The following is a 27,391-nucleotide window of genomic DNA, read 5'->3' on the forward strand; positions in this document are numbered from 1 at the left end:
CATGTGAGGTCTGAAAAAGGGGTGCCAGGCCTGGACCCTTCCTTTGACCCACTTGGCCACGGGGAAGGCGGTCTGGATGCTGCGGAAACACACAGCAGGCTGAAGGACGGACTCCACTTCCCTTCTCTGGCCTTGGCCTTCCCCAGTCTGAACTTGAGGGTGGTGGGGGCTGAGGGGTGGACAGTGACCATCAGGGACCTTTCAAATCTGACAATTAGTATGGGGTTCCGAGCACAGGCACAGGATTTGGAATTCTACTTGAGAACTGCTTCCGTTACTCCCTAAGCTGTGTGACTTAATGCACTTTCTTAACCTCTCTGAGCTGATCCCCTCATCTGGATGTCAAGGATGACACCTACTTTACACCTGGCTGAGAACTCTCCAAAACAAGGTGAGTCAGCTGCTCGGCGTGACCTGACCGAGAAAGGGCTCCTTGACGCCCAAGGAGCGTCATGAACAGGAGCTGAATTATTAGGTTTCTCTAAGGCTGGGCGCCTTCGCCCAGCCCTCCTGGGTCTCTAGACAGCTCTGTTGCACAGGCAGCCCCACCCCATGCTGACTGCGGTGATAGGAGGCAAATAAAACCCTGTGGCTGAGTTAACTGGATCACAGGGAGAATTAGCCCAAGGAGTGCTCCATCTGGCTGCCCAGGTCCACAGCAAGGTCTGAAATTCGAGGGTCAGAGATTTGAATGTGGAGGTAGAACACGGTCCTGCTATAGAGCTCAGGGAACTCTGCTCAGGGTTATGTGGCAGCCTGGATGGGAGGGGAGTTTGGGGCGGGGGGAGAATGGATACACGGAATACGTGTGGCTGAGTCCCATTGCTGTCCACCTGAAACTATCACAGCGCTGTTCATCGCCCATACTCCAGTATAAAATAAAATGTTAAAAACAATATTAGTAAAGGTAGATGAAGGAGGTGGTCAGGGATGTGGGTCCAGCTTTAACAAGTCCCCAAGGAGGAAAAAGCGCCTACCGGGAACTGTCCGCTCCATCGGTGAACGGCGCTGCCTGTGGAAATGCCGAAATGTCTGGAGGAAACGGAAAAAAAATACAAGGCATGAGACCCGTTCCCACTACCCCCGGAGACACAGGGCAGAGGTGCTTCCCCAGCGGCCCCTCCATGGGTCGCACGTGGGCTCTCAGGGCCACTTCCACATGCTTTCCCTAAAACAGAGCGCAGACGCAGCCTCCGCGGCACTTGGTTTTTCCCACACGGCTCTGCCCTGGGCAGGGACTCCAGGCGGGGTGGAAGCTGAGACTTCTCAGTTGCCACCATCGCCCTGAGGCCCCCTACAAGCAAGTGGTAAAAGCCACTGGGCCCCTATTAACTGGACGTGTGGGCTGGACCCTCCTCCTCGCCTCTGAGGCAGGGGCTGCTGGCTGCAACAACCCTTGAAGGCGGCAAGACCCTTGGGCCAGAAGAGGCCAAAAGCCAGACTCACAGGTGGCTCGTTAGCGACACCGGGTGCCTGGCACGGATGCCGGGCACTTCGGGTGGGAGTCAGAGACCCCATCACCTCAGATTCCAGCTTTGGTGGCTGGTGGAGCAGCACTCTGGGGAGACAGAAATGCACAGTCCACACATCAGGGACCCCGGGATCGGGAAGTTGGCACTGACGCCTGAATCGGTGGCTTTCCCAGTTTCAGCATCAAAAGCCCCCCATCCGGGGAATACTGGACAGATGGTCACCCCAGGGTGAAGCCAATGTGACACAGGCCAACTCTCCCCCCTCCCCATGGCTGCTCCTGCTGCCGGCTGCTTTCTGTTCTCTCTGGTCCATTCTCAACGTGCTCAGAGAGGCTGGCTGCCTCAGGGCTGGGTGGGCCCCTCACCCCCTTTTGCAGCAAAAGAAGAGATTGGAGGTGGTGGTGGTTGGAGCTAATCAGGGCCTCTCCCTGTCTGCTGGAACAAAGAGAATTCCCATCAGCCAGCAAATCTCCCTCACCTCCCTCTGGGCTCTCCGCAAGGCTATTCCTGAAGCTTTCTCGACATCTCTGCCTGCGTGTTCAGTCGTGTCTGACTCTTTGCGACCTCATGCACTGCAGCCCACCAGCTCTTCTGTCCATGGGATTTCCCAGGCAAGAATAGTGAAGTGGATTGCATATTTCCTCCTCCAGAGGATCTTCTCGACCCAGGGATCAAACCAGCATCTCCTGCATTGGCAGGCAGATTCTTTACCGCAAGTACCACCGGGGAAGCCCTCTCAACATTTCTTGGACCTCACAGGCTTGGGAGAGTCTGATAGAGGCCGTGGGACCTTCTTATCAGAGAAATGCACACATGTGCCCAACATCCTGTGTGCAATTTCTGGGGAATCCTAAACGCCGGAAGTCTGCCAAGGCTCCCCCAGACACCACTACTTTGTGTCTGCAGACCGTCAAACGCAGCCTGATGTTTCTACCCACACAACGCTGCTCAAATGTTTCCACAGAAGAAAAACACACGCACAGAGATAGGGTGACACAGGGTAGATGGGCGTCTGGGGAGAAACAGCACCTCAGGTTGGGGGTCGGCAAAATGCCTCTGAAGCTTCACACTTGTCCTTAAACATTAAGAGTGTAATTTGTATTCTGCTCCAAATGTGTCCGTATCTGTTTTAATGGAACTATATTTCCTTCCTCTCCCCCGTGACATCTTCAGAGCAAGATGGACCCTACTAGAAGAAAAGCCACGTTCTCCCAAAGCTTTCAAGGGTACTCCCCTGTAGGCCACCCTAGAGCAGTAACCAGGCAGGCTCTTGGAGGGGAGCCACAGAAAAAAATGGGTGTGAAACCACAGAGGCAGCTCAGGGAGCCTGACCCTACCCCCAACCAGCCTGCACAGCCTGAGAAACCACCTATAGGAGCTAACAAATGCTCTTAGTCACTCCCCTAATGGAGCTGGGATGGGGAATAGAAAGGCCTGGAATTACCAAAATACCATGACTTCAAGACAGGCCTGTTTAACCCAGGGAAAAACAATTAACTACAGTCTTCATCAAAAACACACAGAACCTTCATATGACTAAACTCAGAATTAAAGTCACAGATTACTTATACTATTGCTTGTCACCTCCAATTAGAGAAATAAGTACTAAAGAGTATAAACTCCTTAGGGGCAGGAATATGGTCACATGCAAAGGCTGGCACATAGTAGGTGTGCAAAACAATTTCTGTAGAAGGAAATTAATGAGAACGTCTAAAAGTTTTCTTTCAACTGTCTGCACGGCAGGCATTTCCAACAAAGGCCAGCAGATGGCGCTGTGCGGCAAGGCTCTGGAACGAGAGACCCGCCAAATAAATGAAGTCTGCAGACCTTCCCAAACTGGCATCCCCTTCTTTAAAAGGGTAGCAGTTCCCTTGCCATTATGTAGAAGATGATATCTTGTCAGATGCTCAAAAGGCATCAGCAAAAGGTCCTCTCCCCTTATTCTGCAAACTGGATTTCTGCCACTTCCTGGCTGTGACCCTGGACAAGTCGCCTGCAGTCTCTGCAAAGGGGCGGGGGAGGGTGGATGCCAAGGGTCCGCGCGGTAAGGCACTGCCCCTGTGAAGGGCCATCTTCAAGGTTACTCACTCTGCCCCCTTACCCACCCTCAACAGACAGTCAGCTCTCAAAGCAGATGGGTGTGAGACACAGGTCCTCAGGAAGAGGGCTGGACAGAGAGGGTCACGGCAAGGGACAGTTAGTGGAACCATGCAAAGGACTCACCTGGGAAGATAAACTGCTGTCTATGATGAATGAAGTAGGCAGCTTTAAACAGAAGAGGAGGTGAGTCACACACAGAATAGCAAACGCAGCACGGGGAGAGGGAACAGAGGCAGGGGCTTGGGGGAGAGGGGCTGGTTATAGGGCTGGGGCACCCCTGCCCCACCTGCCCTGTCCCAGGTGGGCCTGACCAGGATGGGGCGCTCCATGCAGGAAGGAGGAAAAGAGCTGGGAGAAAGTGGGTGCCCGCAGGAGCCCCCGGGAGTAAGGGGTCTTGCACTGGAGGACTGGGGTTCAGAGACCCAGTCTTGGGAGCCACCCTGCTGCAGAGCCCTGGCCAATTCCGTTCACCTGCTGGGCCCCCTTCCCTTCTGTGAACTGTGCGTGAGCCCAGGAGGGCAAAATATAATGGGGAGAAAAACCAAGATTCTGAGAACACTGGACAATGCTGTGTGCAGGAGAAGGGAAAATCCACCAGCCCAAGTTCACACCTGGAGGTACCAAGGCTTCTGCCACTCAATATCACCATCCAAAAAATAACCTTTCTCCAAGGTTAGCCTCAGATACATACGGAAATGCTCCCACACAGTATGGAGCGGGTGGACTAGGAGGAGGTCCCACGCCACGTTAACTGCCAGCCCAGCCCAGCCCATGACCAGAGAGAGAGGTCTCCGTGCAGGGTACAACGTGGGCCCAGCCCGGGACATCAGGGAAGCTAAGAAGCTCTGGCTGATGTCATACAAAGGACTTTTTCAGTGACTCTTGTTTTTCAAACAGGCCCCTCCTTTCAGAAAAAGCCTTTTCTTTCCTTTCAGACTAGGAGGTTCAGCAAAAGGCCCGGTTTCAGAGCATCACAATGACAGAGCAGAACAGAGAAGTGTAATCACGTGGCCATCGCTGGGTCGGAGGAGGGAGGGGCGGGCTTGGAACGATGCATTAGTGTTGGGAGATAGCCAGCCACATGCATGTTAAGGCAAAAAAGAAGAAAGAGTCCTAAAAAATCTGACCACCACCCACCAAAAGAAGTCCCTGGGACCCTGGGGAGATGAGGCTAGTGAGGTTGCCCAGCCAGGGGTCCCCTGGCACAGGAAAAGCCATGCCTTTGTCCTCCTCGGCCTGGAGCCCTGGGGACCAGTGACAGGTGGGGCCAGGCCAGGAGTCCACAGGGTGAAGCTGGCAGCCAGACTGGCTGGGCCTGGAGCAAACTGGGGCTGCCCTGCTTCCCTGAGCTTGAAACACGCTGAGGGCCAAGACTGGTTTCGAGGGGCTGCCTGAGAGGCCAGGGCTGGGGCTCAGTCCTGAAGGGGGCCAGTGGGCTTTGTTCTGCTCCCTGGGGAGGTGGGACACTCCAGGCCTGGCCGAGTGGCAGGAGGCCTGTCCCTATAGACCCAGGGCAGCCGGGGCCGTGGTCAGAGATTGGCTCGGCTCTGGCACACACCCCTGGGTGGACTCCGAGGCCTCACTCACACATTGGGGATAACCTAACTCCAGCCTCACCTGATCTCTTGTTTTATAGAAAAGGGAACAGAAGTGCCCCCTTAAGCAGCTTGTCCAGACCCAGAGCAGGTAAGCCACAGAGCCCCGGATTCCTTTGCTCTGGCCTTCTGGGCTTGCCCCAGGTCTCAATGCTGCCTGCCCTGCTTCTCAGGAGCCCAGAAGCCCCGAGTGAGTGAACAATGCCCCCGAGAAGCCATCCCACACACAGGACGGCAGCCTGGGGACTACCCAGGCTTTGCATCAGACAGACTTGGCTTTGATCCCGGCTCTGCTGCTTACAGCTTGGGGCAAGCCACTTACTCCCTCTGAACCTCAGTGTCCCCAACTGTAAAATGGGTACAATCATAGCAGGTTTAAATATGGTGATACACTGAGTGTTCAGCTACTGCTCTTAGCGGTGGAGACGGTTTGGCCTTGAGTCAGCCAGGATGAGCAGAGAAGGGACATGCAACCCCATCCCTCAGGCCCGAGAAAGCCCCAAGGTGTGGTACCTGGGAAGTTGAACCTGCCATCCCGCTGGCCAGGCGAGGGGTTGGGGGGCGTGGTGGCACTGGATGGGTTGGACGATGCTGGGAAGGGTGCGGGCGAGGAGGGCGTAGAGGATGTAGTGGAGGATGGGTTGCTGCTGGAGTCCAGGTGGTTCATGGCTGGAGGATGCTCCTGCAGGACCAGAGACACGGGCAGTGGCAGGGACCACCCAGCCCAGCCTGCCCGCCCACCCCTCCCCACCTAAAAGGGAGGAGGTGAGCCAGGGGCGTTTACAGGTGTAACGTTGAGGGAAGGACGGCACAGGGAGACCTGCACCTCAACGCCTGACCCCTGGAGGGCTCCTCTCATCTTTCTGATTTCAGCTCAAACATCCTTTCCTCCCAGAAGTCCTCCCCCAGCCCTGGTGGGAGCCAGGCTCCCCCCACCCACCTTTTATCCTCCCAGGGCCCTGAGAACTTTTCATCAGGGCACCTGAACTACGGTTTGCCAGCTGCAGGGGTGGTTTTCTGAAGACTGTCTCCACCACACAGTATGAGTCCCAGGAAAGCAAGAGCCACATCTTGTCACACACCCAGGGCCTAGCTCTTGGCTGACCACAGAGTAGGGTCCTTTAATGAAGTAAATCCAGCCTCTGACAAGTATTTATTTTAGTGGGTGGTTCACAGTGGGTGGGGCTTCCAGATGACTCAGTAGTAAAAGAATCTGCCTGCCAGTGTAGGAGATACAGTTCAATCCCTGGGTCGGGAAGATCCCCTGGAGGAGGAAACGGCAACCCACTCCAGGATTCTTGCTTGGAAAATCCCATGGACAGAGGAGACTGGTGAGCTACAGTCCATGGGGTTTGCCAACGGTCAGACATGACTGAGTGACTGGGCGCACACACACAGTGGGTGCCTAATAAGTGCTCCCGCAACTCAGCAGGTGGATCTGCCAGCCGGGCCATCAGTGGTGTGGATCCTAGCAAGGCCAGAGGATTCCCTGAGGGAGGGTCACAGGGGGAACCGAGTCCATGCCTGGGGGACCATGGGCCTGACCAGTGTCTCCTAGACCAAATGCCAGTTCCTCAGCCGGTAGGGCAGGCAGTTATGTTCAAAAAAAGTTGGGGCTAACCTGGGTTAAAAGCTAAGCTGAACCGTTTTCTCTCAGGCAGGCCCTCAAAGCTCTGGGATGCGGGGGGATTCTGGAAACCACGAAAGCCACGCAGTGGGTCTCACTGTCCAGTGACAGCCAACACCACCTGCTGCCAAGCTAAAGGGGGAGGGGGCCGCACCCCCTGCGCCCCAACTCTGCCCCCTCACACACCACGTCCCAGACCCCCCATCCCGATCAGGCCAGGCCAGCAAGGGCAGGGGGTTTGTTTGAGGCAGGCTGAACCCCAGCCCAGAGTCAGCAGCTGTGTGACCCTGGACAAATCGGCCCAGGCTTCTCAGCCACACGGTGTGTTGTCTCCATAAGTGGGGCATCAGCTGCTGCCTCAAGGGGTCGCTCATTCGCTCAGCGTTCAATAGACACATTTCCTCGCTGCCAAGGCAGGCGTCAGGGGCCCGGCTGGAGCACAACCCCACAGCCCTACCCTCCACAGCACCCACGTGCTCTGGGCCTGCCTCTCACCCACAGGGAACCTCGCAGGCAGTTTCTTCATCTCTAAAATGGAAGTGATACAAAATCCCTGGTGGTCCAGTGGTTAGGACTCTGTACTTTCACTGTCGAGGGCACAGGTTCAATCCCCGGTTGGGGAACGGAGATCCCACAAGTCACAGTGTAGCCAATAAAAAAAAAACTATTAAAAGAAAAAAAAGGGCGGTGACATCAGCATGTGACTTTTAGAACCACTGTGGGGATCAGATGAGTTATCAATGGAGAAAGTTCCGTTCCTGATACTGAAGTACTCAGGAAACGGTGGATCAAAATAGGGGAGGGCGCCATGACAACTGAAGCCCGCGAGTGCTAGGGCCCCTGCTCTGAAACAAGAGAAGCCCCACAATGAGAAGCCTGAGCACACTCCACAACCTCAGAGTGGCCCGGGCTCACCGCAACTTGAGATAGTCTTCACATAGCAACGCAGACCCGCTGCAGCCAAAAATCAATTAATTAAAAACCGCGGGGGGTGGGTACTGTCACATAACTATGATTTGCACACAAATGTGAAACCTACGCAGTGGCTAAACATGAGATCCCCGCAGGCTGCCCTCTGGCCATGCAACCGGATTGCAGCATCACACTTCCCTACTGGACGGCCACCCTGGGCTTGTGTTACAGAAAGGGACCCTGGGCGAGGGTTCTCCTGACATGGTACCTTCTTTGTCAGTGCTTTGGGGAGGGTTCCGAAATGGGGTTCAGCGGCTCTGTCCACCGGATTGTTGATGTCCGAGGGCACGGATTCTGTCCTCCGAAGCTTGGGTACTGTTTAAACAGACGGGGTGAGGAGGGTGGCGGGCGGGTTGTAACCATCAGCAGTGAACAGGATCAAGAAAGATGCACCCCAAATCCCAACGACAGAGGGGAGAAGGGCAGGACACTCACGTGGAAGGAAGGATATTCTACAGGCAGGGGCTTCTTTTGTACACTTGTTATGACACTTTAACCTGGTGGAGAAGGCAGGGTCAGTGCACGGAGGGGCCACATGGGCCCCAGGACACACACAGGCGCTCGGAAGCACTGCCTGGCAGTTCTGTACAACACTCAGCCCTGACTGCCTCCATTCCCACTAATGTCTCAACACACATTAGCTTTAGAGTGGACAGCATCTCATGTTAATAGCACTAGCAGCTGGTATCCACTGAGCACGGCCGTGTCCCCGCTGTCATCTGCCTCATCTTCACAGCCAAGCAGGTGGTTTTTTTTTAATTTATTTTTAATTGGAGGATAATTGCTTTACAATGTTGCATTGGTTTCTGCCATACATGAACATGAATCAACCTGAATCAACCAATGTTCCCCTTCCTCTTGTATCTCTCTCCTACACCCCACCCCATGCCACCCATCTAGGTGCAAACAAGTCTAATTTCACCTATTTTAACGTCCTGTAGGGCACCCCACTCCAGTACTCTTGCCTGGAAAATCCCATGGACGGAGGAGCCTGGTGGGCTGCAGTCCATGGGGTCGCTAAGAGTCGGACACGACTGAGCGACTTCACTTTCACCTTTCACTTTCATGCATTGGAGAAGGAAATGGCAACCCACTCCAGTGTTCTTGCCTGGAGAATCCCAGGGACGGGGGAGCCTGGTGGGCTGCCATCTATGGGGTTGCACAGTCGGACACGACTGAAGCAACTTAGCAGCAGCAGCGGGTCATACATCTATTTCTCTTCTCTAAAGAAAAGGAGACCCTCTACCCACGTTCAGAAAGCTTGAGACAAATCTGAACTTGAAAGAGATGAATTAGAAGGAAAATATTTCCATTTCCAAGGATCCCAGGGAGGCCCCTCCTGCTACCTTCCTGCATAGGCCACGTTGTCTGAGGATCAGAGCGAAGAGAATGGAAAGAGCTGGATTGGGATTCTTGGTTTGGTTCTGCCTGCTGAACCCTCCTCAGGGTTCTCATTGATCAAATGGGCTGACAGTTGGGGTCCTCCAACTTCACACTGCAACTACAGGAGAGTGTGGGGTTCAGAGGTTATCCTGTGCTCTCTGCATGAAAGGCATTACTTGAATAGGAGTTGGAGGCCCCTGATTTAAAGCCAAATGGCCAGGGGCCACCAAACACCTAGACCGGTGAGAAAGGTCTGACATCTCCTTTGCATTTTCCTGTGGTTCTCTCCTAACCACAATTTATCCAACAGACACACATGAGACCTATCACCTACAGTCTGGCAGGAGCCCAAATGCTTTTACTACACACTCTAGCTCTGATTTTTAGAGTAATCCTGATTGCACAGAGAGACCTGGAAGCCAAAAATGAGGCCCAGAAAGGGCAAGCACCTTGCTCCGGGTCACAGAGCAATGCAAGGACAAAGTGCACTGGCGACAGGCTTCAGGTCCATCCTCTGTAAAGTGGGAGCAGCTCGATAGCAGGAACAGACCCTGCTACCCTACTGGCCACTATCCTTGCCCTTCTGTCTCACCAGAAACCTCAACAGTAGGAAAAGGATTGAATTTATATAGAATCTACATTCTTCCTTCATTCTCTTCTCTAAACACCACAAGCCACTTCTCTGTATTTATCATTCCCTGGCCCCATTTCCCGATTCCTTATGTGCTAACCTTAAACTTCAGAACTCCTTCCAGTTTCCAGAAAAGTCCTGCCATTCCTCTGCCTTTATACAAGGTGCTTCCTTGACCCGGAATTCTGTTACCTCCTTAGTCCACCTGGTAAACGTCTATTCATCCTTCAAAGCCCACCTCAAACAGTCCCTTCTTCTAACAATGCTTTGCCTGCTGCTTTCTTATTCTTCCAAGAGAGGGCTGATCACTCCCTGATGTGCTGAGATTACAAATAGATTTTGGAACTCTCAAATGAGTTCCTTTGAACTGTGGTTTGACCTGAGGCCAAGAACCAAGTGGCGAGACTTACTGAACTGAAAGTATGGAGCCGGTGCCCCCCCTCCCACCGCTGCACCCCCCCCAGCCGCTCATCACCTGCAATGCTTGCACTTGACCCCAAACATCATGCTCTTCTGGCACACGTGGCAGGCCTGCGACAGCCACGACTTGGTGGAGAACCTGCAGGGTGGACACGTGAAAACGCTCAGAGGGGCCAGGGTGGAGACGCGTCCCCACCAGGCCGCAGGGAGACCAGAAAGACTGCTTCCACCCCAGACACCCGGGCGCCCTCTCAAGTGGAGGGCAGGGACATCCAGGGCCCCTGCTTTCCCCAGGCCTTCAGATTTCTCGGCCACAAAGTCTTCATTGCCAAAGCTGGTGTGGTCACTGATGCCAGCTCTCTGGCAGGCAAATTGGCAAAAGCAATCAAAATTACAAGTGCACCCATGGAGCAATTCCAGTCCCAGGAATTCATCCAACAGATACTCCCACGGGTGTCAAATGATGTACTGACAAGGGTACTCACTGCAGCATGTTTGTGGCAGAAGAGACTAGAAACAAGCTATGTTGTTTGGATAGGTGTACCGGTGACTGACTGTATACCGTATGGTCCACACACAAAACTGAGCACCAAACAGTCGGAAAGTAAAGTAGGGAAGCTCTTTTTATGCAAACAGGGCATGATCAGTAAATTATACTGTCAGTGAAAAAGGGAAGGTACAATGCTACATGACTCCATTTATTTGAAGTTCAAGTACAGGGAAATCTAATCTATGATGACAGAAGGGAATAGCATCTCTGGATGGTAGCACTATGGACTAAGAAGAGCCAAAGAGAACTTCTGGGGTGGGGACGTTCTGAATCTTTGTATGGGTGGTATACGTGGGTGTACACATATGTTAAGCATTTGTGTACTTAGCTCCATATAAATTACGCCTCAATTTTAAAAAGAAAAAAGCAAAGTATAGAACAGTGTGTATAATATATGCAATATTTTTGTGAAAATAAAAAAGGAGGCGGAAGAATTTACATATGTATTTGATTGTACAAAAATATCTCCGGGGGGACACATAGAAGACGGCAAGATCTGCCCGTGGGGGGTTGGGGGGGGTGACAGCAGCGGGAGGGGACTTTTCTCATAAATATACATCCTCTGGAGGTTTGCATTATAAATGCATTTCAATCCAAACTAAATGTTTAACAATCCACAAAAGATACACTGAAAAGAAGGGTGGGGATGGAGTGGGTGGTTGCCTCCCAGAGAAAAAGTCCAAGGTCTGTGCACAGGATGGGGAGCCTCAGGGCAGAAAGAACTCACAGTTTTGGAGGACTAGATTTTTAAAAGCATAGGATATCATAGTAACGACAGAACAAATAGCAACAGGACTTGGGGAACAGTTTGTAATGCATCTACAAACATTAGCTCACTCCTGGGAGTGACCACCCCAGGAAGTTTGGCAGGTCAGGGATTCTTAGGACACAGGCAAGCAAACCAGCTCAGAGAGCTTAGGTGACTTTCCCAAGGCCACACAGTTGGGTTGCTGTGCAGCGGGGGCAGACCCCAGGTCTCTGAACTCAGAGCATGGCTCTGTAAGAGACCACTGGGACGGAAAACAAGGGAAAGAGCCTGGGCTTTGGGGTCAGACCACACCGGGTTTGAATCCCGACAACTGCTGGCTGTGGGATGGGTCCAAGTCTTTGCAAATGAGGCCGACACGCTCCCCTCACAGGGCTTGAGGAGAATCACGTGTGCCATGTAACATGCAGGGCCTGGACTGCGGGTGTGAACGTCGCTGCTTCTACTAGCCAAGATGGGAGCCTCCAGGCCTAGGAGAAAGGCACCCACCCCCCTGGAATGAATTTTTTTTTAATATTTATTCAGGTATTGATCTGGCTGTGTCGGGTCCTCGTTGCATCATTTGGATCTTTCGTTGCAGCACAGACTCTCTAGAGTGGCTTTAGCAGTTTCAGGCTTAGTTGCCCCACGGAATGTGGGGTCTCAGTTCCCCAGCCAGGGATTGAACCCATGTCCACTGCATTGCAAGGTAGATTCTTAGCCACTAGGCCACCAGGGAGTCCCTGGAATGCCTTTTAAGGAGCTCTGATTAGGCCTCTCTGGGATCCACAGTCTCTCTGGCCTTTAATCTCCTGTCAACAAGGGGGTTAGGGGAGCAGCTCAGTGGTACTCGAGATGGCCTCCACTAGAAAATCCCGAAAACAGGTTGAAATGAGAGTTGGGGGCTCGGCCAGAGAAGGGGCAGGCGCTACGGAAGTTTGGGGGTGTGGAGCAAGCATCATAAAATATTTTTTCCCCTATGATTAGACCAAAATGCTTCAGGGCATTTGGCATACTGGCAGGGAAGATGGCACTGGGTGTGCTTGAGGGAGGCCCTCAAGACCCTCACTCAGATGGCTTCTCCTGGTGCCAGGGACTCTCCTCCCCGAGGGTGTTGGGGACGGGCATCTGGGCCCTGCCAAGGCTTAGGACAGAAGTGCCTGGGCTCCAGCCAGCGGTTTCAAGAGTGTCTCAGTGGCCGTGAGACCTCAGGCAAACTACTCAAGCCCTCAGAGCCAAGCCTGTCTCATGGGACAAGGATTCGGGGCTGGCCTTCCGCACAGGCCAGAGTGCAGCACACACTCCAGGGGAAACCAAAGGCCTTGGCAAGTTGCAAGGCTCTTGATGAGCATGACTGGCCATGTTCACAACTTGTTTAATGGGGTGGCCAGAGGGCGGGGATCCCAAAGGACTGTACTGCTGGCCGTCAGTGGGGAGACAAGATGCTGCTCAGACCTGCTGTTGGCAGCACACGCCAGCCTCACGAGCATTGAGGCTGAGGCCTCTGCGTGGTCCATGTCATGGGCCCTCACTAGCCACACCAGCTGCATAAGCATCAGTCTCTGGAAGTTGCTAGAATCCTGACTGGCAAGCCAAGAACCTTATAGATGGAACCTGGCATTTCATCAAGTTCCAGGGGGCTCTGATGTGTGGCCAGTTATGTCCATGGAAGTGATGTCATGCCGGACCCAAGGCGATGCTCTTGGCTCCCTGTTTCTCCTGGGACCTGTGTTTTCCCTCAGCAGATGGACAAGGAGACTTGAGGAGGGGCAGGGGAGGGCCAGCAAGTCCAAAAGGGCTGCTGGTGACAGGCAAGGGCTCCAGGTGGGTGCCATGTCCACAGAGGAATGGACAGACAGACCACTGTCTGTCTGTGAGACTGAATGGACTGACAGACACACAAAGAGCCCTGAGAGACAGGGTCAGAACAGAACTCCAGTGATGCAGAGTGACCCCCCCAGTGGGGCTCAGCCTATACAGGTCCCAGCTCAGCTCTGTGTCCCCTCCCCACCCCAGCCCAGCCAGGCCTACCTGTGTGTCACTGAGAGCCCGATGTCCCTTCGTACCATCTGCGGGGATCCGTGAGGGAGATCTGTGGGGAAAGAGGCCAGGTCGGCAGGCTGAGGGGTCCTTCCTACCTGGACAGTGTGTACCTGGGACCTGCTGTCTCAGAGATCACAGGCTGGGGGGTGGGGTGGAGACCAACCACATGGTTGGGGGGTGGGCGGGGCAAAACCAACCACGTGGCAGAGAGCCATTTTCCTGAACCTGCCTCTAATGAAGACAGGGATGGCCAGGCGAGACCAAAGCGGGGCCAGTGTGGTTACCCCCACCCCCCAACAGATGCTACCACATAGCCTCTGCAGACAGTTCAGAAACAGCCCCTGGGAGATTTCTAGCTTTGGGGGAAGACAGGCTTGTGAGGCAGAAGGCAAAGCCAAGGTGAGGACAGCGGCTCAAGTCCCCCCACCTCCTGTACTTCCTCGGGGAGGCCCCCACAGGTCACCAATTCTTGTTACGCAGGTGGAAGGTGCCTGACCCTTGGCGGGGGGGTGAGGCTGGCGGCCATGCAGCACACCCAGCTCTGCAGGCAGAAGCACCCTGGGCATTTTGCTCTGAGAGCCACCACTGCCGGATCCCAGCAGGCAGAGAGAAGACAAGGTGAAGCTTCACCCGTTCCCATGTGGCCCAGCCCCAGCCAGGCATGCAGTCTGAGCCTCGGGGGAAGTCTCAGGCCATGAGCTTTGCATGCTTTCCAAGAGAGCACCCTGGCCTCTCTCTCCAGCCCTGGCTTCCTTATATGAATGGGCATCCCTGGGATTGGTGGTATAATAGGTTGGGCAGTAGAGGAGCAGCTGGAAGCCATCTGTCATCCACTGGCAGCCCATATGTCTAACTCCCTCTCCCCTCCTTCACCAGAGAGACCCCCACTCCTCCCCACCCCACCTTCTGTCCATACTCAATACTGCCTATCTCCTTCCAGAGCAGGGTTTCTCAAAGGAGCCCATGGATGTGCTGTAGGGGGTCTGGGACTCCTCTGGACTGGTAAGCAGATGATGTAGGGCAGGGGTCCCCAATCCCTGGGCTGTGGACTGGTACTGGTCTGTGGCCCATTAGGAGCCGGGCCACACAGTAGAAGGCGAGTGACAGATGAGACAGCAAAGCTTCATCTGCCGCTCCCCATTGTTTGCATTATCACCACCTGAACCATTCCCCCGCCCACCCCCATGCCACCGCCGTCCATGGAAAAATTGTCTTCCAGGAAACCAGTCCCTGTGCCAAAAAGGTTGGAGATGGTTGATGTAGGATTTTCCTTAGCAAGAAAGTCTAGATTTTTTATCCAATTATCAAAGAGATCTGTGACTCAGAAAGGTCAGGAACACAGTGCTCTAGGGATCTGTGGCCATCTCCACCCTATGCTGGCCTGGCACACAGCTGGTGCTCAATAAGTGGCGGTTCACTTAAAGCTGTGTACCAGATAGCCAACCACAAGAGAAGGGCATGAAGGAGGTACTGACTTTCCTCCTACAACAAGGGGAGTTTGGTGGGGACCTCTGCCACCTGCTGATGATTGAACTCACAATCTCTCCAGCACATCTGCCATGGGGCTGCCTCCTCCCAACTCCTTTTTCCAGGGGTAGGGTGGGCCAGGGTGGGGCACCCCACCCCAGTCAGTAGCCAAGGCCACGAAAGCATATGGATCTAAAAGGGCTTAGGCTACCAGACTAGGAGAAACAGACAGTGGGATAATGAGATTTTAACCATCTATCTCTGAAGACAATCTGTGGTTGATTAGTAATGTCTGCCACAGGCCTAGGCTAGGACAGAGGTGAGATGAGGTGGTCCCTGATCCTGAAGACAGCCTACAACTGATTAGTAATGTCTGCCATAGGTCTGGGATAGGACAGAGGTGAGATGAAGCTGTCTCTGATCCTGAAGACACCCTCCAACTGATTACTAATGTCTGCCACAGGCCTGGGATAGGAAGTATATGAGATGATGCTATCCCTGGTGGAGGTGAAACACTGGTCCTAAAGGCCTCGTCCCACCTTTCTGGCAAACTGGGGAAGCAGCCTCACTGTTGTGGTCCCTGCATCACTATAGCAACCAGGAAGATGGATGTCCTAGGGTTGCAGATGCTAGATTCTCCTCCAAGGCTCTGTGAGGGGTCCTGGGAGTTTTCCGCCTGTGCCCTGGGGACAGGGAAGGACAGTCTCCCTCCTTCCTTGCCCTATACCTCCCTGGTGGTCCTGCATTCAGATCCATTTTGGCAAAGTCACTGTCTGTTACCCCACTCCACATCTCTCAGACCCTGCTGACAGCCTCTTCACTCTATTTAGCCAGTATAGGATAGTACAAAAATAAGCTGCTACTTTGCTCAGGCAAAAACCAGATGCCTCTGCATCTCCACAGAGACAATTAAAAGCAGACCCTGGAGGCTGTTTCCCTCTGCTTTGACTCTGGAGAGAGATGCCCTGCATCACAGCCACGTACAAGAATCAGCTCTCAACCCAGAGGTGGAAAAGGGACTCGGAGCTTGCCTGGGCATCCTTACCGTCCCCCTCCAAGGGGACATCCACACCCTCTGATCTCTCAGGCCTCATTCAGAGCCGACCACATTCCTGCCTCCAGGGATGTCCCTCTCCTGAACAGGGTGGAGGGTCCCAAGACGTCAGCTGGACTTTGCAGATGGCTACCGTCCATCTACATTGGACATAAGGAACCTCTCTCCCAGGAGCATAGCATCACCATGGCAGCCCAGCAGATAAACAACTCCTGCCAGAGGTCACTTGTGGGGGTGGCAAGGTGCAAGTGGGGCCCACCACAGAGCTGCCCACAGACGGTGACATTCTCACGGTGTCTGCTTCTCAGGGCAGCTGCGGGCTGGGCTGAACCACCTTGTCATCTGAAGGTTCCCTGTCCTTAGAGCTACTTCCTGAGGCGGAGCCCGGCATCTCTGCTTCTGGACCACAGAAAGGCCAGAGGACTAAGAGAGGGTCGAAGAAATCCACCCCCGATGGGGACAGCAACAGAAACAGGACTCCCGGGTGGCAGAGGGGATGAAAATGAATCACTCTTACCAAACCTGGAGGAGACAAAAAGAGAGAAAGCGGGATTATGTCACCGTGCTGGCCTGGTGTCCCCAGGAACATCAGTCCTTGGGCAGGAGCGGATACAGTGCTTGGATGAGGACTTTGAGCCCCTGTGTGGGGCCGGGCTGGCTGAGTGACTGGAGACTTTCCTCAACGACGAGGGCTAGAGGTGGCCCCCTCCCAACTCCCCACTGGACAATGGAGCCATACACTGTGCTTTAATACATTAGATTTCCTAGCCCTTGCCAGCTACCTGCATTGTAATTAGAGTTCATTCTTTTTCACAGCTGAGGAAACAGGCTCACAGTCTCCCAAGATCATATGCCAGTAGGTGGAGGAGCCCTGCCCAAATCCCTGGGAGGAGGGGTGCTCGGACCAAGCAGGAGGGCGGCTCAGGGAGCCAGAGAACAAGTGGCTGGGGCAGAAGGCAAGGAGGACAGTTGTAAGAGCAGAGGGGCAGCCCCCAAGCAGGGCCTGAGCAACATCTCCTGGGGGTGCCGCTGTCCCAGGGACGAAGACAGCTGGGAGCCCAGGGCACTCAGTCCAGCCTCAGGGCTCATCGAGGGCGGCAGGGTGGCCTGAGCACTCATGTCGGTGCCAGCTTTGGTCTTTGTGGGATTCTGACTCAGAATCCCAGGGCGCAAGGCCCAGCTCACCAGCAGCGGGATCCAAGGAAGTGGTGTCATCTGCCTGAGTCTCTGTTCTCCACCCAGAGCCCCCCTGACACACTTTTCAGGGAAAAAAAAAAATGAAGAAGAGAGGCACTGGGTTTTGCCCACTGAGACGCCCTCTGAATGACCCATGTCCATGTGTCCACATGGCTATTATCACTGTGCTTCAGAGAGAAGATGATCTGGGGGGGTGGGGGATGGAAGGCTCAGCCCCTTTTGGGGGTCAGGGAGGAGGGAAGTCCCAGGCCCCAGCAGGACAGTCTGGTCGGGAGTGGCAGGTAGGTCACAGCTAGATTTCTCTCCTTGGGTACATACACTCAGAATCATCAAAGTTGTCCAAGGTCTATCCCACAAGGAACCCAAGAGAGTCTGCCCTGGGGTGGGGGAAAAGCCCATTTGAGACCCAAAACGATCATGTCAGGATAGAGGCCGGGTTCCCAACCCTCAGAAGCACAAGAAGGTAAGAGGCACCCAAGGAAAACTATCCCTTCCCTTCCACAAGGGTATATAGACAAGGGTGAATTTTATAATAGAGTAGGACAAAGACCTAAATATCCATCAAGAGGGGAGAAATTAAACTATACACTGGAAAGAGGCTTTAAAAAGTTTAAAAGATGAAATAGCTTGAATAATTATAGATATATACAAAACTGATAACCTGGTTTGTTCCTGAAAGGAAAAGGAAAAATGGTAGGGAACAACTTGAACCTCTACAAAGTTCTATGTGAGCGATACTGGACCACGTGACTGTCACTAACTATTTAAAATACATAGATCAAGGGACTTCCCTAGTGGCCCAGTGGTTAACTCTCTGCACTTTCAATGCAAGGGGTATGGGTCCAATCCCTGGTCAGGGAACTAAGATCCCACATGCTGCAGCCATAAAATAAAACACATAGATACTTTTTTTATAAATAAATACGAGAGTAAGGTAGTTCAAGATGAACTGATATTTAGTTCTCAGAAATAAAAGTAAGTTGAAAAAATAGGTTATAGCATAGAGTACATAGTATTTGATAATTATTAGCAGTTTCAGCAAGATATTCTAGTTCCCCCTTCTGGGCATATAGGAGGATGACATTTTTTGGTTCTTTTGTTTGGGTAGGGCCATAAATGATGTGTAGAACTTTTGGGAAAGAGCATTTAATTGCTCAGTTGTAACATGTCAAGTTTTTTTTTTTCCCCTCTGTCACAGTGGGATGTTCTAGACAATGTTCTGGCCTTGAATCTGGAATGAGGCTGACCTGTGATGGACAGGTAGCATGAGCAAGAAATAAATCTCTGGTTATTTGAAGACCCAGAGACCTGGGGGTGTTTGTTATTGCAGCATAATCCAGTCTATTCTGACTGATACATAGTATCACTTCGAGTCTGTGTGTGTGTGTGTGTGTGTGTAAAAAGATATCTAATAGAATTCAGCCCAAACTGTTAAGGTATTATTGCTCAGCTGTACCATCTAAAGTGTTATTTTTTTTCTCTGCCACAGTGGGATGTTCTAGACAATGTTCTGGCCTGGAATCTGGAATGAGGCTGACCTGTGATGGACAGGTAGCATGAGCAAGAAATAAATCTTTGGTTATTTGAAGACCCAGAGACCTGGGGGTATTTGTTATTGCATCATAACCCAGTCTATTCTGACATGTCTGTGTGTGTGTGCGAAAAAAAGAAATCTAATAGAATTCAGCCCGAACAGTTCAGGTAGTCTGGGTAGTGGACTGAGAGATGGGGGCATCTTTCACTTTTTACGCTATGGTTTCTATGTTGGCCAATTTTGTCCTTTAAAAATCGAGCCTATATTACCATTACAGTGAGAAAACTGTAGTGAGAACTTCCAGTAGGTAGCAAATTCAGCACCTGCCTGGCAAGGACACTTACCTCATCGGGGAGACCTCGTCAATGCGGTTCCCCAGCTGAGACTCGTGGGACTTGCTGCGGGTGAGAGTGGGGAAGCTGGGCAGCAGTTGGAAGACCTTGCGGCTGGGCGGGGGCGGCGTCCTGGGCGGCTTCAGCTTGGTGTGCCGTCGGAGCTGGGGCGTGGTCGGCGGAGTGATGAAGCTGGGCAGGGCGCGGGGGGTCAACCGGCCGCTGGCGTGCAGGGAGATAAAGGGGTCCGACAGGCCCTCACCAGGGCCGGGGTTTGGGGAGTCCGAGGCGGGCAGAGCGGACACGGAGACGGAGCGTGGGCCCTGGGCACTGCTGCCCAGTCTGCCCAGCTGGGAGCTCCCCGGAGGCCAGGGCAGGCTGGCTGGCGAGAGGGTGTCTGCGGGAGGCCCGGAGCCACTTTCCCGACGGGCATCAGATGAACTCCAGCTTGAGTCCTCTTTGTGCTCCCCGCCTATGGGCCCAAGAGTCAAGGGAGTCACAGGTGAGGGGCCAGGGCCCACCCAAGAAGCACAGTCCCTCAGCGGAGGCTCCAGCTGCCAGCCGTCACCTATTTTATAAAGGCCACTCGAGCACACTCACTATCTGGCTGATTGTCAGGACACCAGTGCAGATACTACTATCCTCGACATATAGAGAAGAAAATGGGACCCAGAGAGGGACAGGGCAGGGCTCCCACTGGCAGCTGTGTGGAAACCCACCCCCAAAGTGAGTGATCTCCGAGAGGGAAGTGGTGAGTGATCTCTACGAGTTAGGCTGTGTAGGGACCTCCCTGGTGGTCCAGAGGTTAGAACCCCATGCTTCTAATGCAGGGGGTATGGCTTTGATCCCTGGTCGGGGAACTAAGATCCCATATGCCACTTGGCGTGGCCAAAAGTAAACAAATAAAAAGTAAAGATGCATATTTTTTTTTTTTCCAAAGAGTTAGGCTGTAAAGGGATAACTCTCCTCTGAGAAAATTCAATCATCAGGAAAAGGGGCTGCATGGACCTTCTGAAAGCAAACTGCCCTGGGAATTTGCTAGAAGAGAGACCCAGCTAGAAAGAGATCAACAGCCACTTCCTTTTGAGAGAAGCCTCTGAGTGACTTTGGGCTGCTCCCATGGTGACCCTCTGTCTGAGGCTCCTGAGGCTTTGGGGCTCTGAGGGCTCCAAATCAATGACACGTCTGTCCATTCATGCGAGCACTCACTGTATGCGGATGTCAGGGCATAAAAAGGCACGTCTGCGGTGCACAACGAGTCCAGTGAGAGTGAGGGACACTCAGTTCGGTGTGCTGTGTGCTGACACGGAGACAAATGGAGACTGAGGGGATTCAGAGGAGGAGGCCCCTAAATAGCTTGAGGGTCAGGGGGCTTTCTAGAGGAGGCGGCACCTGGGCTGGGCCAGCTAAGGGAGAGGGAACAGCATATGCGGGGAGCACAGGGCATCTTGCGGCAGCTACACAGAGTCCCACGTGCCTTGAGAAATCAGAACAAGCCAGGGAGAGGTGAGAGATGAAGCTGGAGGGTCAGTCCACTGAGGACTAGCTCCAGAGGGGTCTTGGATGTCTTGCCAAGGGCTTGAGGTTTGACCTTACAGGAGATGGGGAGATACTGAAGGGGTGGAGGCACAGAGAAAGGACGCCAGTCTACAGAGACCCTGTCATGGGAAGAGGACACCTCCCTCCTCGTATTTATCAATGAGTGGAAAGCACAGGAGGGGAGACTTTGACTCAAGACAAAATTAACTTCCACCCTGTAATTCTTCTACTTTGCGTCCCTCAATCCGCCCAGTATGGCAAGGTTGATGAGATTCAGAGAGCCCATATATACTGCCAACTTCACACAGCAAAGTAAGCAGTGGGATGGGAACTGAGCCCTTGATCTCAACCACAGCCCCAGACCTCCTCCCGCAAAGCTACCAATTCTGAATAACCTGTAAAGACATAGCCTTGGGAGGGAATGAGCTCTCTATCATCAAAGATGATAAAGCCCAGCCCACAGAGCCATCTATGAGGGATGGTGGAGTGATATTAACCTTCTCGATTCTTAGAGTTTGTCTATTCCATTATCTCCTCAAATGCCCTTCCTTCCGCCTCACTGCATGGTGACTTCCTATTCATGAATCAACTTGGATGAGTTAGTCTGTGTATTCCTTATGCTTGCTCCTTCAGAACTGTGGCCAAGACCTACACATGCATGCGTGTTCAGTTGTGCCCGACTCTTTGCAACCCTATGGACTGTAGCCCGCCAGGCTCCTATGTCTATGGGATTTTCCAGGCAAGAATAATGGAGTGGATTGCCATTTCCTCCTCCAGGAGAACTTCCTGACCCAGGGCTTAAACTCAGGTCTCCTGCTTAGGCAGGCATATTCTTTACCACTGAGCCACCTGGGAAGCCATGGCCAAGACCTACACTTGAACTTAAATACTGCTCTTGTTGAGGGGATAAAAGAATGAGTTCCATGGATCTATGCGCAAGTCTGCCACCAAAGGAAACAAGCCCCCAGTTCTTCAAATTGTCTATTTAATCACCATTGCTTTAGCCAGCTCAGGGATATGGCTCTGGTTTTGCACGTGGACACTAGTCAATTGGCAGTGGCTGCTTGACAATGGCTCTGGAGTCACTAAGCAGGAAGAGCTCAGGGATTGACTAGTGATGTCTGCTATGGATGAAGGATGGGGAGGTTCAGCAAGCATGATCCTCCCCTGTTCACCAGCCACAGGCATAAAGAAACATCCTTTATCACCGTTCTTAAGACCAGAGATGTGAACATTTGCCATCACCCCACAGGCCTAATACTGAAAAATACATACTAATATGTGCCAGGCTCTAGACTAAGTAGATGAATTTAACTCATTTAATCCTCCAACAATTCCATGAGAGGAAGTCTTGTTAGTATGTCCATTTTATACATAAGGAAACTAAGGCACACTGAGGTTCAGTAACTAGCCTGCCAGGAGCCATGCAGTAACTGACTGCAGGACCTGAGGGACAGGGCGATCACAGGTACCACCCAGCAGGTACACTTGAAGTGCGGCCACTGCTGGGCAGGCCCATCCACCTGCCTGCACCCTGGACTTGGGTGTGGCAGGTCCCTCTTGGAGATGTAGGGCACCACAAACTAAGATGGAATGAGAAAGAGCAAGGACCCTCTGCCCAAGGCCTGCTCTGGGGCACTATGGGAAAAGCATCTCCTAAGGAAGAAACCTGAGAGCAAAGTCCAGCTCAACTGAGTCCAGCTCGGGTGTGGAATCCCAGACAACTCATCCAGAGCCTCTGGTGCTTCAGCTACAAAGGGAACATATAGCAAGTGCTTCATATATTAGTGATCTTCCGATCCTGGCGTTTAGGATGGACAGACAGCAGCCTTAACACACAGAGGTCACCACCACCCAATGGCCAGAGCCTCCTCAACTCCTTACAACACAGGCATAAAGAGGGCGGACTGACAAGGTCCCCCAGATTCTCAGCTTGGGAGGCAAGTACTTTTGTTTGACGGTTGTCTGAAGGAGACTGACACAATGGCTAAATTAGTCATGCCGCTAATTTACCTCCAGGGGTTTATTGCTTAGCACATCAGAAATATCTTTTCTCTTAATATAAAGAAAAAGACAATGAAGTGTGCTTGGGCGGGAAGGGCCTGAGGCTCGAGTCACAGTTCTGCCACCCACTGCTGTGTGTCCTTGGATAAGCCTCTTCTCCTCTCTGGGCTCAGTCTCCTTCTCTGTAAAATGCAACGATAAGAATGCTAACTATGTCCCTGGCCTGTTTACTTCCTGGCATTTGCCAGAGGCCTGATGTGTTGAGGTTTTCCAAATCAAGTAAAACTCTGGACTCTGTTCAGAGGAAGACTTGATACAATGGGGCCAGGGAAGAAATTAAGCACCATCTTCTCTGGGGGAAAAAAAAAATATCAAGCTGAATATAAACCTCAGAGCCTTTCTTAAGCTTCAGGCAGCTGGAGATAAGACAAGAAGCTCAGCTAATTAAAAAAATGGAGCTAATTCCATTCATTAGGTTCATTTTAAAGGCTTATCTGTGTGGTCATGGGAGCACTAAGTCTGGGCATTTGAAGCTATTTCCAGGGAAAGATTGAGAAAGCCTGCAAATAAGTTCCTGAGGAACACTATTCATCATGCCAGGATTACACACTTCGCCTGGGGCAGCCATGTCCATACTCACAGCTGAAACGTGTACAGTTTCTCTCCGCATGCTTGGCTCAGGCTGAGCCCACACCAGCGCGTGCCTTCTGAGCACACAGCCCAGATGGGGATGGAGAGGCAGGGGGAGGGTGGGGAGAGGGCTGGGCGGGGAGGGGGCTGGTGAGAAGGAAGCTAGGGAAGGGTCACAGAGCCCTACCTACAGAGGTGTTCCACAGAGGGGAAGTCATGCAGCCCCGCCCAGCAGACCAGCCTGGGGTTGGTAACAATGGCTAAAGCTTTACACTGGCCAGACCAGTGGGACCTGGGAGCCTTCTGTCTCAGGGAGAGCCTCTGTTTCGACTGGGGTCCATCACGCACTTTCTGAGCGTGGACTCCAGCCATTCCAAGCCAGCCCAGAGACCCTGGTCACACTGGCCCCACCCAGCCCCTCATCCACCCCAGCAAAAGCCCTGGTGCCCCGGGAACCAGGCCAGGCCTGGGAGAGAAATGCATCGTCCAGGCCGAGGGGGAGGGCGAGGCAGCCGACGGGACTGGCCCAACCTACCCAGGCCTGTCACCTTCCGCAGGCAGGTGAGGGCGTACTGCAGGCGGCCACACTCCTCGGCGCTGGCCCCGCAGCGCCGGAGCGTCTCCTTCACCTTGGCCTCGTTCATGTCCAGCAGGGCATCTAGCGTGAGCTCGCGGAGGATCTCCTAGAGAGGCACAAGACAGGCAGAGAACTGGGTGAGCAGTCATCCTCCTCGCAGCCAGGCCCAGCCTCCCGCTGAGTGGCAGGGGCCAGCTGCTGGGGCCGGCCTCCGACCCGCAGCCACCACTTGTCTGAGGACACCAGCAGCCAACCCCGGCCCCCACCCCCAGCATCCCAGAAACAGTAGCTGAAGCCGAGATGCCAGAACTTGGGGATGGGGGCTGGGGAGAAGAGAAGGAAAAAACCCAGAAATGTTCTGATGAAAGTATGTTGCCCCTCTGGTCTCTTTATTTATTCCTCTGGACGGGAAAATGATGAATCATGACAACTTTGGAGAATGACAAGTACTTCAGATAAACACGGTTCTTTATAATTTTGCTATATCTGAATCAGACCAGATAGGATTCAAATAAAATTAGCTTCCAAGAAAAGGATTACAAAGAATTAACCCTCACCAGGATTTGTGTTTGGAGAAGGAAATGGCAACCCACTCCTGTATTCTTGCCTGGGAAATTCCATGGACCAAAGAGCCTGGTGGGCTACAGTCCATAGGGTCGCGAAGAGTCAGGCAGGACTGAGTGACCGAACAACATCAGCAACAAAGATTTGTGTAGGTCTTTACTACCGGGCCTTATCTGATTCTTAGTTGGACTCTTCCAAGGTTTCAAGGTAGTGAAGAGAAGCGAGATGCTCGAAGCATATAGAAGACTCATTCAAACTCTGAGGATCAAGGGGGCCACATAGAGGGAACAAGATGGCCTCGGGGGACAGAGTGGCCCCCCGCTGTTCAGCAAGAAGGGAACCTTAGGTGTGAGGCTACAAGGAAGTGGATTCTGCCAACGAATGACCTAAAAATACTTGACTGTGATTTCTTCCCAAAGCTTCTGGGTAAGAGGCCCGCCTGGATGACACCCCGACTTCAGCCGGGCAAGACGCTAAGCAGGGAAGCTGGCTGAGTCCTCGGGGACTCTTCCATAAAGTCTTCCTTCTGCAGGACTGTGAGCTAACACATGCGGGATGGTGTAAGCAGCTAAGTTCGTGGTAATTTATTACACAGCAAAGAAAATGAACACAGGGACTTCCCTGGTGGTCCAGCAGTTAAGAATCCTCCTTGCAATGCAGGGGGACGTGGGTTTGATCCCTGGTTGGGGAACTAAGATCCCACATGCCCCAACGAAGCCTGCATGCCGCAACTAGAGTCCACACACCACAAGGAAAGACCCCGGGTGCCACACTGAGATGCGGAGCAGCCAAACAAACAAACAAATAATAAAACCATTACAGCCAGCAAATGTTTGAATCAAGGCCTAACTGACTCCAAAATTTGTGCTCTTCCCTCTCATCAAGGAGAGGGGAAACCCGTCCAGCTCTGAGTACTCTGAGCCACATGTCATACAGAGCCTGAAGCAGACACATAAAACAATGGCACATATCCCTGGCCTCAAGTGGCTTGTGGAGTGACTGACATGAAAATAAGTTATTACTGGGAATTGCCTGGAAGTCCAGTGGTTAGGACTCTGCTTACACTGCTGAGCCCGGAGTTTGATCTTTGGTTGGAAAACTAAGACCCCACAAGCCACGAAGAGTGGCAGAAAAAAAAAAAGACAAAAAGAAGTTATTGCAATGCAATACGATATGGACCAGCATAGAGAAAGCTCAAAGAGTTATGGGACCAGTGGAGAGATGGGGCGGGGGAGCAGAGGGGGGAGAAGTTGTTTCCGGATTTTCTATAACAGGGAAAGCCAGACAACCCACATCAAATGATTCATATAAACTTGCAGCTCTTGAGAATCTAAGTTGATTTTCACTGATTTTTATTAGCAAACTGTGTCTAATTTAACACGAGCAATGTTGCGGTCAGTCAATCCATGGTGCTATAAATCTTAGACTCAAGTGTCAAAACAAAACCTGATGAAGATACCAACTATGAGTCATTAGGGCAATGGTTTGGGGACTCTGTGATGCCTGGGGGCTGGGGCCACATCTGAAGCCCGGCATGTGGCCTCTGGTATCTGGCCTTGTCCCCTCTCCCCATCTTTGGTCTTGTGTGAATATTCTTCCATCTCCAGGATTGTGGAAAAGAAATCTCATGGCTCTTTAGAATGACTCCAAAAATTAGAAATAAACAGATACCCCCAGAGCACCAAGAAGCTCATCAGTGGTTTGGACAAACCCTTGGTGGTGAGAAATCCTTCCAGATGATAAAATGAGAACGTCACAGGAAACCCTTGGTAAGAACAACACAGAGAGCAGGATGCTTAGATAATGGTCCCAGGGCAGAAGCTTTTATTCAATCCATGTGTCTTCTTCTTCAACAATGCCCTTCATCAAAATGCAGTTTTGACATCTTTGCCCCTCATTCCACTGAGAGAAGCCATTTGGCAATATTGTCAGGGAAGACCAAATGGAAGTGGACATTGCCCTTCACAACACAACCCTCCACCTCTCCCTGGGGTGGCCTCTGTTCTCACCCACACGTGTGCGTTTTCCCAAGGCTGTGATGACTCAGCAGTTTTCTCGAAAGTAGAGATTCCAGTATCTGCTTGATTTGGGGGTGCAGGTGGTATTGATGACGACAAAGACAAGCCTAGGAACCCAATCCCCAATCTGACTACAATGCAAAGGCGAATTTTTTTTTTTCTTTTATATACGTTTCCTCCCCACCCACTTTAAGTTTCAGTTTCTCCAGCATAATAAACTACATTTATTATTACAAACTATTTGCTAGCGCTTTACAAGACGTCCAGGGCCTTGTGTACTGACTCCACTCAAAACAATTCAGCAAGGAGATGCCGCTAAGCCTGTTTTATCGAGGCTCAGTGACCTCACACTATGCAGCTTAATAAACGGCGGGCGCCACAACCCAAACCCAAGTGTGTCGAGTCCCAGAGCACCTTCAGTTACCCCCAACCGTCATTCATGAACTTGGGCAAAGCAGTTACCCAGGGGAAAATGATTTTTTTTTTCAAAGTAAATTAAAGGAACTAATTTCTACCTGCTTTCTGAAAACAAAACAAAACCTGTATTGTAAATGGAAGTCCTTTGTCATTGGCAAGTGAAGGAACCCCCTAAATAAGAGAAATAATAGGTTCAAATTCATGGTCTTTAAAAAAAAAAAAGAATGAAAAGAAAAAGCATTCCTTTATAGCTTTGAATGAGCTAGAAGCGTTGTCTCCATCCCCTGAGGCTGCAGGGATCAGTTCATCCCGTGGGAATAAGGGAACAGGGTCTGCTTTCCCTTCCCCCTGTGGGCTCTCTTTCATTCTCCAGTTCACACCAAGGGCTGGCTAGACAAATTGAGGGGGGATAGGGTACGGAACCCTTTCCTGGGATAGAAGAGCCAACCCAGGGTCCCGCTTGTACAGGAGCTGCCCAGTATCTCCCAGGACAAGCATCACTTTCTGGGGAGTGCACCAT

At 52.3% G+C, this 27,391-nt stretch overlaps 1 protein-coding gene and 1 non-coding gene across 3 annotated transcripts in view; both read right to left on the reverse strand.

Annotated features, from left to right (window-relative positions):
- The window catches only part of KSR1 (kinase suppressor of ras 1), a 159,841-nt gene that overhangs the window by 19,517 nt on the left and 112,933 nt on the right, over positions 1-27,391 (reverse strand). For both annotated transcript variants that reach the window (XM_055577181.1, XM_055577180.1), the window contains exons 3-12: positions 23,831-23,978; positions 19,135-19,594; positions 16,577-16,581; positions 13,527-13,587; positions 10,256-10,339; positions 8,202-8,263; positions 7,975-8,081; positions 5,681-5,849; positions 3,696-3,737; positions 978-1,032 (exon numbers count right to left, since the gene is read on the reverse strand). In XM_055577181.1, the coding sequence (XP_055433156.1) occupies positions 978-1,032; positions 3,696-3,737; positions 5,681-5,849; positions 7,975-8,081; positions 8,202-8,263; positions 10,256-10,339; positions 13,527-13,587; positions 16,577-16,581; positions 19,135-19,594; positions 23,831-23,978 (1,193 nt within the window). The remainder of the gene's footprint in view (positions 1-977; positions 1,033-3,695; positions 3,738-5,680; positions 5,850-7,974; positions 8,082-8,201; positions 8,264-10,255; positions 10,340-13,526; positions 13,588-16,576; positions 16,582-19,134; positions 19,595-23,830; positions 23,979-27,391) is intronic.
- LOC129651937 (small nucleolar RNA SNORA19) lies at positions 22,621-22,750 on the reverse strand. Its single transcript, XR_008714429.1, has one exon. It is a non-coding gene; the product is annotated as a small nucleolar RNA SNORA19 (small nucleolar RNA).

Source organism: Bubalus kerabau, chromosome 4 (genome assembly GCF_029407905.1).
Source record: "Bubalus kerabau isolate K-KA32 ecotype Philippines breed swamp buffalo chromosome 4, PCC_UOA_SB_1v2, whole genome shotgun sequence".
Classification (NCBI taxonomy): Eukaryota; Metazoa; Chordata; class Mammalia; order Artiodactyla; family Bovidae; genus Bubalus; species Bubalus kerabau.